Genomic DNA, 12,287 nt, shown 5'->3' on the forward strand with positions numbered 1-12,287 from the left:
AAAAAAGGAAGCATGGGTGATGGGAACGCTCGAAAAGAAGTCTCATCTCATTACCAGACCATACATTAAAACACATCACATCAAGGTCTTCTTGGGACCTAAACCAAAACCCATTCACTACCTCTCTTGATGAATTTATCCAGCATCAGGGTGACATCGGTAAGGACAAACCGACAGATGTAGAAACCGAAGAACTCGGCGGCGTGGCGCGTGGATAGCTCGAGACCGACATGTGTAGGGGAGGAATGCTTGAGACCTGGATCTTCGACTTGGCGTGCGATTTGGTCTAAGGGGTTTTGTTAGTATACGCATCATGGTGAGAAGATGTGAAAGCATACCTAGTATCTGGACCGCATCGAATAACCGCGCCAAAGAACCCATATAGCTTGCATTGGGACCCTCAAACACAACACCGGAAATGTCTCGCTTGGCAAAGCGGATGCTTGGGAGGTTTGTCATGGGAAGCGTCGACATGACTAGACTGTCCTTGGGTACTTCAGCACCCTTGGTACCGCCGGCCATGCCAGCAAGGTTGACGCCGGAGTTCTTTGATCGGAGTTTCCGCCAAGATGCAAGATACGACTTGCCCTGAGCAACAGCACCCTTGGCAGTGTGGTCTTGAGACCCATGCTTTCCGACACCATCAGCTGACGCCGCACCTTCGCCAACTGTAGTCGCGTCTCTGAAAAGTGCAGTTACGGACTGCACACCGACTTCGTTGCCTAGTTTCTTCGCTAGCTGGGTTTGTACCTGATCAAGCACTAGCTCCAGAGACTGCATCTCATCAAGTACAGCGTCTGCATCGTTCGTATCCACAGACGCTAGCTTCTGCAAGGCAGCTGTAAGCATATCGCAGCTGGCAGTCTTGTCTTCGATGTTCTTTAGCTTAACGCCCTTTACTCGCCAGACATCGCGAGGAATAAAAAGCTTAGTTGAGAGGTATCCACCGCGGGGATGTGCAATCGTCTGGTAGAAGCATCGCATTAGCCAGAACGGTCTCAGTAGATACGAATCCGGACATGGCTCCAGGGGTATCGGTGCGTTTGTGACAGCTGGGCTTGGCGAACCGGGCGAAAACGGTGAGTGGATATCACTCTCAAACAAGTGCATCCCTCCACTCGGTAGACCATCAACGTTGAATGTGGGGATGCTAGGTGTTGGCATTACTAGTCCGGCATTGCTGGGTTTCCGCCCCGTGATGGAGAAGGTCGTGCTGAGTGGCGTTCCTATGGACGCATCTGAGCCATCTGGGCTGGATATTGACAAATTGCGCTGCTTCAGGCTAAGGGAGGATTTGTTCTTCCGAATTCCCATGGCTGAGGTTTTCCCAGTCTTTGGTGAACCTGGCACAAGACCAGCCTCGTTGGATACAGCATGACCAAGGGCGGGCGTCGCTGGTGAAACAGTGGCAGCAGTCTCGGCAGGACTGTAGAGGGGAGGCTGAGGCGATGGAGCTCGGAGGCCAGATTGTTGGGACGCTTGCGGCAGCGCGGGCAGTTTGAACGCTGAGTCTAATGTTGGCTTAGTAGTGCTGAATGTTGGTGCCGCAGACTTGGGCTGGACAGGAAGATCGGTAGGCGCGTCCTTAGCTGGCACCGGAGGCTTCTCCGTATGCGGCGCTGGCGGGACTGGGGGTACAGAAGTCTCGATTTTTAGAGACTTTGCGTTTTGGCCTGATAGTCTCCGGCTTCGTACTGAGGCTGCGTCCTTGGTTGCGGTGGTTGGTCGTGGTGTAATTTCTGCTGTGTCAATCGTTTGCGATGCTTGTGATTCCAGAACAGGAGGCAATGCAGGCAAAGCACCAGATGGAGCAGGCGCGGAGGGAGGGGCATGTGTGGATGACTGTTTGGATGTCGGGTGTATCACCTCCGCAACCGTCGAAAGTGATGTACCACCCGTCGTTCTGTGCGAGGATACTGAACTGTTGTACGTGCTTCCAGAAAAGCCACTCGAGTCCGACTGCCGCGGTAATGACGACTTTGTCTGTAGATCGAAATCGAAGCCATCGAGCATATACTCTCTCGTCATCTCATCCAATAACCGCTCTTCCTCATCCGCCTCGTCGTTGAATCTTATCTCAGCACTTTCGCGCACGTGTGGGAGTCCTTCGCTCCGAAGCTGCGTCTCCTTGTAACGATACTTGGCTGCAGCGATAGCTTCCTCCCGTTCGGCTTCACGTACGCGCTCTTTGGCTAGTTCCACGTTTCGCAGCTTCGTCGCTATCATATCGGCAGGGGTGGACATGTCGTCATCGTAAGGTTCGTAGCCGTCGTCGTACGCAGCTTCGACAGCTGCGTCAAGCGCCGCGTCAAATTCTGCCTCGGTTCCTCCGCTTGCGTTTCGTAGATGCTTTCGGCGTACTCCTCCAGGAGACATGGAATGCACTGAGGATGAACACGACGAGCCTCCAGACTCGTCTATAGTATCAAGCCATGATGTTGACTCGTTGCTGTGTACTCGCTGATGGTTCGTCTTGACTGTCTGTTGCGGTTGCAGTAACCGGCCATATTCTCCGGGCTCAGAGTCGGTCTTTCCACTAAGGAGAGGAGACTTGGACCGCTTTGGAGACAGTGGCGGAGGCATGTATACACGGTCCATCATTGACTCGGCAGTGGAAGATCGGACAGACGAGGTAGAAGGGGCAAGTCGCCCAGGCGGGGGCTGAAGGTTGAACTGCGGATTCTGCATGCCTCTTTGCACATCGCGGATAGCTGTGGATATGACAGATTCACGAGGACCTTCGAAACCTGAACGAAGGGGCAATTGCTGTAAGGGAGCCGATGTTGGCTCGCCCATGGAGGGGGTATCATATATGGAACGGTCGTTAACTATGCGGGATACTGTGGCAGTCTCAATGACTGCAGGCGGCTCGTCGTCATCCAGGAGCAGCATTGAGCGGTGTTCGTCCAGCGATTCCCCGCTCATAGGACGAGCCGGTAGCGATTTGCCACTGTGGTTAGTGTAGCCAGGATCTAATCGTCGTAGCTCTTCTATGCGGTTGGTATACGTTACTCGCTACCTGGGTTAGCACCGGGGTTCTGGACAAGGTTTAGACGTAACTTACAATAGCATCCAGCTTCCGCCTGTCCTCCTCTTGCGAGCTGCGGATCATGACCTGCTGGAGGAGCTTGCAGGCATCCTCGTACGCCTCCATGGCGCCCTCGAAATTTTGCGCATTGTCGAGCAGGACAGCTGTGTTGGCCTTTTGCAGGGCGCGCGACAGCATTGTCTTCTTGTCCTTCTCCCTCCGCTCGCGTGTGCGGGGAGGAGTGCCCTGGTGGCCGTCGTCTAGCCTAGCGCTGGCGTTGCTTTCGCTGCGAAGGTGATCCCTGCTGGGGCTCCGGGCGTGGGTTCTGCTGGCGGATCTGAACTGTTCTCTGCTCTGGCTCCTCGAGTGGTCCCGTGAGGCGGCCTGCCTGTGACCCGCGCTCGGCGGGGGCTTTTGGGCGTTCTCCTTGGGTGCCGCAGCGATCGATGGTCTTCGTCCTGTGGAGGGCCGACCTGGGCCCGAAGTGGAGTCGGCCTCGTGGAGGACCGCAGGCGACCCGAGAGGCGACTTGCCCAATACTCTTTCAGCCTTTGTGGTGCGCGAGGGAGGCCGCTGGCCAGGCGGGGGCTGCGTGGGTTTCGAGTTGAAGTAGTCGCGTGGCTGGTTTCCGGAGAGCAGGTTCGGGGTAAAGAGGCTGGATGCAGAGGGTGAGTTATTGGTAGTCGAAGTGCTCGTGGGAGTGTTGGGGTCGTAGACGGTTGAGGGTAGGAGTATCGGAGGCAGCGAGGGTATCTTTGGGGGCGCCGTCACAGACGACGGGGGGTCGTAGACGGGGGAGCGAGGGCGGTGTCGGCGGGGACTCGACGTGGGCGAGCGTGAGGGCGATTGCGGGTGCGGTGCAGATGCATTGGCGGTGGTGGGGGTCGTGGCAGGCAGGGTGGTGGTGATGCTCAGCTTGCGCGAGAAACTGGGGTGGTGCTGGTGGTTGGCGTGCGGGTGTTGGTGGTGTGTATCGCGCCGCTCCTGCTGGTCCCGACTGGCAGTCGTGGTGCTCTGAGACCAGCGGTTCAGACTCGCAGAGGCAGTTGAGCCGTCCCGCGAGGCTGCAATGCCATCTGCTGCGCCGTTGGCAGCGCTGGAGCGGCGTCTGGACGAGGCCGGGGGCGGTGTGGCCCGCTTGTGGGGGGGTTTGGTGGACGAAGACGGCGATTCCGCGTTGGAGTCCCTCAGCGAGGCGGACCGGTGCAGCGACGACGACGAGATGGAGCCACTGCGCGACGACTGGCGGCGGTGCGAGGGATTATCCGGTTGGGCGGTCGTGGTGTTCATGTTGGTTTGTCGACTCCCGTCGGGGCAGGAATGCGTGTCTCAGGCCAAGCCAGCGGTTAATGCAATGCGCATGCAGGCATGGTTGCCGCAAGCAGGAACGCGCTGGGGCAGGCGGCGATGATGCGGCGAGGCGTGGCGGGCGGCGTCTTCGGTGCTGTCGTGCAATGGTGCTATCTATCTTGAATATGTCGTACGTACAGCGACGAGAGACGGCCCTGTGGAGCGACAATGCCGCCAAGGAGAAGGGGTCTTCCAAACACGGCCTAGTCTGCCCATGCTAGATACCCCTGTCCGGCCGACCCGGCTCCCTCTCCTCCCATGCTCCGGACGAACACCCGACTCAGACCAGCGACTCTCTATGCTGCACGCAACCGCTCTGCTTCAGGGGCCCAGGGCACCGCATCGCCGAAGTAGTCGTCGTCCTGACTCGTGCGCCGCCTGTTGGGGGTGCCTGAGTCCATGACCCTCTGCCCGCGACATTGCGTTTCAGACTCGTCTTCCCAATTGCATCCTGGCCTCTGCTGCAGGAACTGACTAGGTCCTGGCCCTATCGACTAGCCTTGTGGCTGCGCTCGATGGACGCCCACAGTCTGCCTGCCTGCATTCCACACTAGGTTCCTGACTTACTTTCCCACTAGAAACATGCCCTACTGTCCTCTCATCTCTCCATTGTAGATCTGTCGTTCCTAGTCCATCTTCCAGTCTGCGCATACAGTACATCATGCTTCTTCCCTGTTCCCCGCACCTCCATCTCCATTTCCCATCTCCCACGTAGCAAAAAAAAAACATGCATTGCTTACTCCCGCAACGCCTCCTACGCCGCGGCAGCCAAATGCGATATCGCCTTTGCCATGTTTCGGAATGGCATTGTTGCCCTGGCAAACAAGTGAAAAAGAATCCTCACGTCCCAACATTTACACAACCCAACGCGTTCGCCATCGCGCTCATGGCAGCCCGACGCTCGAACATTGTAATGTGTCATATCGGTCCGTTTGCCACGCGCGCCAAGTCCCATTGCTATCAAACACGCGGTCCCAGCATCGCGGTTGTCTCGCGCATACGATAATGATAATGACCTGATACTGACACACGCCTACTTGTCTGACACGAAAAGCACCTGCAACAAGCAAAACTTCATCACGCATCTTCTCACATACATGACATAGGTGGCTTCGTGATTTCTTTTTGCTCATATGCACGCCACGACGAGCCAACCGGCTGCACGACATTTATAATCGTTTTCGCCTCTCCGCAGCCTCCTCCAGGCTGCTTGCCAGCCTTCGTGGTCTGACCACGATCACGTCTACCGTTCGGGTCCACCATTTCTCGTTTCATGCATTACCGTTATCGCGTCATGGACACTGCTCATGCTCAACCCTGCAAAACAATCAATCGAAGCACCACTAGCCGCTTAAGCTCCACTTGTCCATCTTCAAGTGAGCTTGTAATCCACATGTCATATGCTTACTCCATCGCTGTTTTTCTTCAGTGCAGGTCAACCATCATGTCCTCCTCCGCCTCGAGACTGTCGTCCCATGCTGTATCCATAGCATCGCCGTTGTTGTTGCTCTGCCGCTTACTCAACCGTTTCTGGTTCTCGACGTACTCTTTGGTGAGCGTCAGTCGGTAGTCGGCATCCTTGACTTGCTCGGCGAGCATGTTGGTACGACGCGTCTGCTCAAACAGGGCTTGCTGTTGCTGCTTCTCGCTCTTGGCTAGAGGCCCCTGTGTTGGATCTAAGAAGAAACGTAGTACGATCCCCGCGTTCGACTTGTCCGTCTCCTCTAGTCGTGCGTTCAGGTGCCCATCCTTGATCAATGTGTCAATGTATCCGGCGATCTCATCCGCGGAAGCCCCCAAGTGGCCGGCAATGTTCGAGACTGGAATTGCCGAGTATGTCCGTGATAGCCGCGAAACGTAGGCCCGTGTTTGGCTGCTGATGAGCTCGTTGACGAGGCCTGTGTTGCCATCCTACATGTCTTGTCAGCGTGTGCGCAACAAACCGTGAACGTTTTGTAGTGTCTCATAACCATACCTCTGCCCAGATCTCAGACCCTGCTTGCACCTGGGCCTTCAGCTTGGACATGTTATCCAGTTCCTCATACGCCTCTGCCAAAGCTTCGTATGCTTTCGAAGCAGCCTTGATGTTCTTGATCGCATTGCCGTTCGAAGTACGTGGGCAAGTTCCCATCTGCACATGTCAGCTCGTTCCATTGCAGACTGCTCAACTGTGACATACCTTTCCCTCGACAAGACAGCTCACTAACGCCCACTTCCTATACGCCTCCAGCATCAGACCGTTCGCGGTATTGGCCGTAGGTATGACCAACACATGTTCGAGGAAATGTTGCGCCTTCTTGAACTGGCGAATTCCCAGATATGCTTGGGCTCCTAGAACGTAGTATTCCTCTATTTCTGACACCGAGAACTTGTCTGAATGCCCAGAATGCTGATGTATATACTCTCCGCTACTCGCGACATCCGCACATGGCACTGAGTACTCGAGGCCGTCACGGGCAACGGTCGGCATCCTCAGAGGAATAGTGTGAATGTAGTTGTCGAGGATGGGTTCGGCGGCCGCGTACGATCGTGTCTCGCAACATAACTGTACGAAGAGGAGGTGAATTGAAGTGAAGGTGCCTGTGGTAGGGTCGAGTCGGGTCATAGCTGACCGCATCGGTGCAATAGCAAGGCTCGGCTATAGTCGTCAGTATCTCCTCCTAGCAGAAAGCATCTCGTTGAGCATACCGATCCGCATGCGCGCGCAATTTGTTCTAGATATTCTACCAGTGTTCTCCATTCCTTTCCAACATATCGCAGCTGTATAGGATCCGCAGTCTCGAGAAATAGTACTAGCTGATTCCATAATGAACCTCCGGGCTGCAGTGTGTCTGGGATATTCCTCTTCTCGACAAGGGTAGAAATGCGGTGGCGGAGGGCAAAGGCGTACGCTATTGAGTTGACGGCAGGGTTAAGTATCTAGAAAGTCAGCTGTTTGCAGGCCGATACGATATGTTTTCCTTACCGAGAGAACATCTTGTTGTGTATCTGCGCCCTTGGTCCAAGATGTCGATGAGATGTTGGATAGTTGTGAGACAAACTGGCGGGCCTTGGTGTCATAATCGCGCCTCTTCGCGAGCTCTGGGCTGTCCGGTTGGAACGAAAGCAGTATGGTGGTGAGTTCGGCCGACATGGTCGCGGCAGCGTGGAGCGATGTCGTAGGTTGAGCACGTATACAAGGCGGCGGGCGGCGAGGTGGGGTATCGTGTTGCTATTGCCAGTGGGCACCTAGTGCAATATGGTTATTCGGCTTCCAGTAAACTTCCTGTAGCTGGAAGCAGGTGTCTGGTTAAGCAGTGAGGAGGAAGGCGTTGTTGCTGCAAGACGATCTTTGAGTTCAATTGTTTGTACAGGCGGAGGTGTCAAGCTCCCCGCGAGCTCAAGGCATCTACGCACGGACGGGCCCCTCCCCCTCGTCACCTTTACCTTTACTATGGTGGTGCACTTCAACATGATCTCAAGACGAAGCAAAGCAAGAACGCATAAGTGAAAAAGTGCATGGTCATTCAGCGTCATTCATCTGTGGTATCGTCTATCCAACAACGCCTAGAAAACAATCCAAACCCAGAACGTTATACAAACGGGCAAAAGCGTAACTTTATCTCTTCTTGACAGCTTCCTCCATACGCCTTATCAGGACCTTCAGGCCGACACCCTTCTCGCAATTGCTTTCGAGGAACGCCTCCATTTGCTCTCTGACTTGCTTCATACCCTTCAGTACCGGCAATCTTCTCCCCTCTTCACCATCAAGATGCATAAGCGGGTTAAGGAGCAGATCGAAGCACTCGTGCCAAATCTCCGTCTGCCAGTATCGCTTCAAGCTCTCCTTGATCTTGTACGTTTTGGTCGCGCCAGCACCGAGAGTTGCGCCGCGCTCAGCTATCGTAGAGATATACTTGCCAAATAGCAAATTGTGGACTATGCCAGCAAGCCCGTGATAGTCGATCTGGTAGGTCCAAGGACGGAGTTCGCGCATCTCTGCACAGTCGGCTTCTGTAGTAGGCCAGTCTGCGATGAACTGTACATCTGGCTTGAAGGCCTTCATGTCAATGCCACGGCCGAAATCGATCAGCGAGACACCCTTCGCAGACCAGCCATCACGCCCGTCGCGCTTGTACTCCGAGTCCCAATGCTCGTCCTTTTGCAAGGCATCAAACCGAACGAGAATGTTGTCAGACTTGAGGTCACCGTGTATCACACCCTTGGAATGAAGGGCCTCCACCGTGCGGAATAACTCGATAGTGAAGAACATGGCAAGTTGCTCGTCCATGACACCGTTTTCCCCACGAGAGAGGTTTACGAGATCCAAAAGAGTACCTTGGTCTCGATACTCTTCCACAAGATAACACTCGTCTTTAAAGACGTGCATCTCGTACGCGCAAACGATCGAATCAGCAGCTCGAGACACGCCTAGTCGTCGCTTGGCTTGCCGCATAATGTAGAATTCCCACGGCGTTGGCGGATCCTCCATCTTGATAGCTTCCAGATCCTTCCGCTTTAGGCCGAATTCGCCCTTGCCCATCTGCGAAGGTTTGTTCTCGTCGTCCTCGTCCTCGGAATCTTTGCTCTCTACCAGATACACTGGCGCAAAAGCTCCTTTGCCAAGTTCACGTTTGACGGCATACGTCCGCTTTGTTCCCGGGAACTGCAGAGTAGGACAGAGAGCAAGGTTTGTGGAAGTCTTCTCCGCCTTGCTCGTTTTGACGGACTTGGTGTACTTGCGTATATCAGCACCCTTTCCGTAGCTCTCTTCGGTGTCTGCGTAGTATCCGTCGTAGCTATCTAGTGGCGGCTGGATTTCTTGCAGAATGGTCTTGCGGACGTTCTCGTCTACCGGATTACACTGCGCGTCTTTGATGATTGAACCGCTAGCCTTTGGTGCTTTAGACGAAACCTCCTTTGCAGCCAACGGTTTCCGTTGCGGTTCCGCGATGGGCTCTTTGGGTACTGGCTTCGATTCTGTCAGGGCGAGTTTCGCGACTTTCCCTGAACCGTCAATAACTTGACTTAAAAGATCTGCAAAGGGACTACTGCAAGTCTCATCCTCGTCGTCATCCTCAAGAATGTCAGTTGTACCTTTCGATCTTGACGGCGTCTTGGTAGCAGCGCTAAAATAGTCCTTCTGTGCATAAGCAGTGGCGATGCCCAAGGACGACTCCGTCTTCTCAACAATCGGTGTCATGAATGGCAACCGATTGTTCGCAGCCTGTATCGGGTCTCGATAGGGCTGCATTGCTGGGACATAGTCTTCTGGTGGGACAGGGACAAAGCGAGTAGGTAGTGAAGCAGGTGCTGAAGGTGAGGTAGGGGTGACTACATCAGATTCCCGTTGCCGTTCGGAGTCGACATCTGGACGTGTCAACTCATCAAACGAGTCGTCATGAGAATGCTCGGAATGTTCGGACTCATCATCTGATCCATCGTTTTCATGATCCTTAGGCACGTATTTGCTCTCAGTGAAGTCTGACCATGCAGAGGCACTCTTGGTGTCTGAATCATTGGCATCACTTTCTTCTTCATCTTCATCTTCATCTTCATCTTCATCTTCATCTTCATCTTCCTCTTCCTCTTCTTCGGTGTTGAGAACCCTAGTGCCGAGTGTGAAATCTCCCACTGTTGTCTCGTCTCCGAATTCGCTCGTAGCGCACGATATGCGACCAGTAGCAGTACTTTCGGCTCCACTCGTATAGTCATCCTCATCGTCCCCACTGCTTTCTTCACCACTTTGGACCTCGGAGACTTCCTCATCAGCGTTCTTTAGTGGTTCGTTGAAAATATCGTATATCTCGTCCATGGCCTCCTTGGTGTGGAGGGTCATTGTCGTTTCTGGGCCAGTCTTCTTTCGCCGTATCTTTGGCTTCGCCGGAGAATCCAAGTTGGCTTGGACTGTTCCTTGTCAGTGTACAAGTGACAACCAGATGTCCAGCCGATCACTTACTTGTCTGAGTCTCCCCGCGAACTTCCTTGACCTCCATAACCTTGATCTTCCTAGTTCTGTTGGCCCGCTCTTCTCGTCTGGCTTTCTTAGCTGCCCTTGCTTTGTCTACATCTGCTTGTGAAGGTGGCGCGTTTTCGTCGTTACCCATGTCGTCATCAACACTACCTTTCAAGGGTACAGTCTTCGGCTTGGGGGGCTGTTCATGATCCTGCTTAGGCGCTAGAGGTGCGGCCTTGGTCTTTGGTCGTTCAGCAACCACTTTCTCTTCGGCTGCTTTCTTTGCCCGCTCCTGCTCTTTGCGGCGAATGGCATCCCAATCATGATCCATCCACCCCCTGTACTTAGCTCGCAGTTCTTCAAATGAGTATTCCTCCGACATAGGATCTTCATGGTTAGGGTACACTTGCTCTAGATCTACGAAGACCACTTCAAGTCTACCAGTCCTTGGGTTGACCGCTTGTTGATATTCACGCAATGGGTGGGGGCTGACATTTTCGTCATTGGGATTCGATTTGGTCTGAATACATGCATGGCAAACGCCCACCAATTAGTCCTGTGGTCGTAAATATATGGAGGGGCTGATGTAGGCAGATCAACTCACCTCATCCTTGAAAATCGACATTTTTGGAACGCCAGTGTTCTTCTTTCCAACCTTCAGAGTCTCACCCGCCCAGGGGCGTGCTTCGGTCGCGTTTTCCTTCTTGCGGTCTGCGAGCGATCCAATGCTGTCCCACCCCTCTGTGCTACCTGTCGAGCCAGGTCTTGCGGCATCATCACCGTCAGAGAAGATTGCAAGTTTGGGCTTTCCTGAGCGAGATGCACCTCCAGCGGTCTTCGGCTGGCTCTGTGGTTGCGGGCTGGGCGCACTGGGTGACGCAAGCGCAAAAGGGTCCATCTTAGCGGCAAGGGCTGGACGAACGGCGGGGAGTGCGGGGCTTGAAGGTTCGGGAGCCTCCTGAGGGCGGCTTTCGAGACGGTGCTGAAATTCTCCGTACTTGCGAATCAAGCGCTCAACTGGGCGGGCTTCGCGGTCGATGCCCAGGTTGTAGATCTCCTCTGCTTGTGTGAAGCGGCCTGCGCCTTCTAACCAGGCCGCAAATTCTTCGTAGAATAGCGCAAGGTTCTCTCCAATATTGTGTCGCGCCAGGTAGGCGAACGTCTCCCGCGGCGCGTCTGAGAAGAGGTGAATGTAGTGTAGCCAGAGCTTGAGGTAGCGCGCGTCGTTCTTGTACTCCGGTGAGGATTGGAAGGCTTTCGTTGCGCGCTCGAGGAGCGGACAAAGTTGCGACTGAGGTGTGTTTTGTGCGGACGGGTATGCTTCAAGCGTCCACTTTACATAGCGGGTGTAGATCTGGATTCGTGTGCACAAAGTCAGTACATGTCTCACCACATGCAGTTCGTGTATTGGTACTACTGACATCGAGTGGGTCGTCGGAGTCGTCAATCGCCATGAGCTCCTTCTCGAATCCGAGGCGAGTTGCGCTGTGTTCATCTTGCATCTGCGACGGGGACCGAGTTTGGCCAGCGGCCGAAGTCAACGGTGGCGTGTAAAGCTGCGCGAGCGCTCTTGCAGAACGTCCGCTGGGCAGACTCTGGATGTTTTCCTTTTGATTCTCAATGACTTCGAAGTCAATAAGATCGTCAGAACCCATGGCGCCGGTAGGGGTATCACAAAGAAACAAGAAGAAAAAAAGATGGGTATCAAAGTCCAGGTACAGAACCAAGAGTCTTACCCGCTGTCGTTGTTGCTCGAATCGGATGTGTATACACTGGGCATAGGGTACGCGGGGCTTGCATGGGAAATAGCACGCTTTGCCCGAAACGTTCCATGTTTCTACGGCAACGGGGCCGCCACTTCCAAAGCCACGCTAAGACGCACAGACAGTGTATGATATAACACAGGCTCACCACAACTAACGTCTTGACTGTCATTGAGGCTGATCCTCGATGCAAACAGGTAGGCGTACTTCG

At 54.3% G+C, this 12,287-nt stretch overlaps 4 protein-coding genes across 4 annotated transcripts; all 4 read right to left on the reverse strand.

Moving 5' to 3' along the window:
• Positions 1-98: 98 nt before the first annotated feature.
• AA0111_g2516 (hypothetical protein) lies at positions 99-4,318 on the reverse strand (the record flags this gene model as incomplete). Its single annotated transcript, XM_028648296.1, has 3 exons — positions 99-286; positions 339-3,015; positions 3,065-4,318. The coding sequence occupies 3 exons, from the start codon at positions 4,316-4,318 to the stop codon at positions 99-101; spliced, it is 4,119 nt and encodes a 1,372-aa protein (XP_028510169.1).
• Positions 4,319-4,674: 356 nt separating this feature from the next.
• AA0111_g2517 (hypothetical protein) lies at positions 4,675-4,779 on the reverse strand (the record flags this gene model as incomplete). The annotated part of the gene is made up of 1 exon (XM_028648297.1): positions 4,675-4,779. One exon carries the CDS (start codon positions 4,777-4,779, stop codon positions 4,675-4,677), a length of 105 nt encoding a protein of 34 aa, XP_028510170.1.
• A 1,024-nt stretch (positions 4,780-5,803) lies between these two features.
• AA0111_g2518 (hypothetical protein) lies at positions 5,804-7,511 on the reverse strand (the record flags this gene model as incomplete). Its single annotated transcript, XM_028648298.1, has 5 exons — positions 5,804-6,289; positions 6,354-6,509; positions 6,558-7,016; positions 7,067-7,297; positions 7,344-7,511. The coding sequence occupies 5 exons, from the start codon at positions 7,509-7,511 to the stop codon at positions 5,804-5,806; spliced, it is 1,500 nt and encodes a 499-aa protein (XP_028510177.1).
• A 465-nt stretch (positions 7,512-7,976) lies between these two features.
• AA0111_g2519 (hypothetical protein) lies at positions 7,977-11,968 on the reverse strand (the record flags this gene model as incomplete). Its single annotated transcript, XM_028648299.1, has 4 exons — positions 7,977-10,264; positions 10,317-10,833; positions 10,918-11,667; positions 11,735-11,968. 4 exons carry the CDS (start codon positions 11,966-11,968, stop codon positions 7,977-7,979), a joined length of 3,789 nt encoding a protein of 1,262 aa, XP_028510178.1.
• Positions 11,969-12,287: the final 319 nt, after the last annotated feature.

This window comes from Alternaria arborescens, assembly GCF_004154835.1.
Source record: "Alternaria arborescens strain FERA 675 chromosome Unknown contig_4, whole genome shotgun sequence".
Taxonomy (NCBI): domain Eukaryota; kingdom Fungi; phylum Ascomycota; class Dothideomycetes; order Pleosporales; family Pleosporaceae; genus Alternaria; species Alternaria arborescens.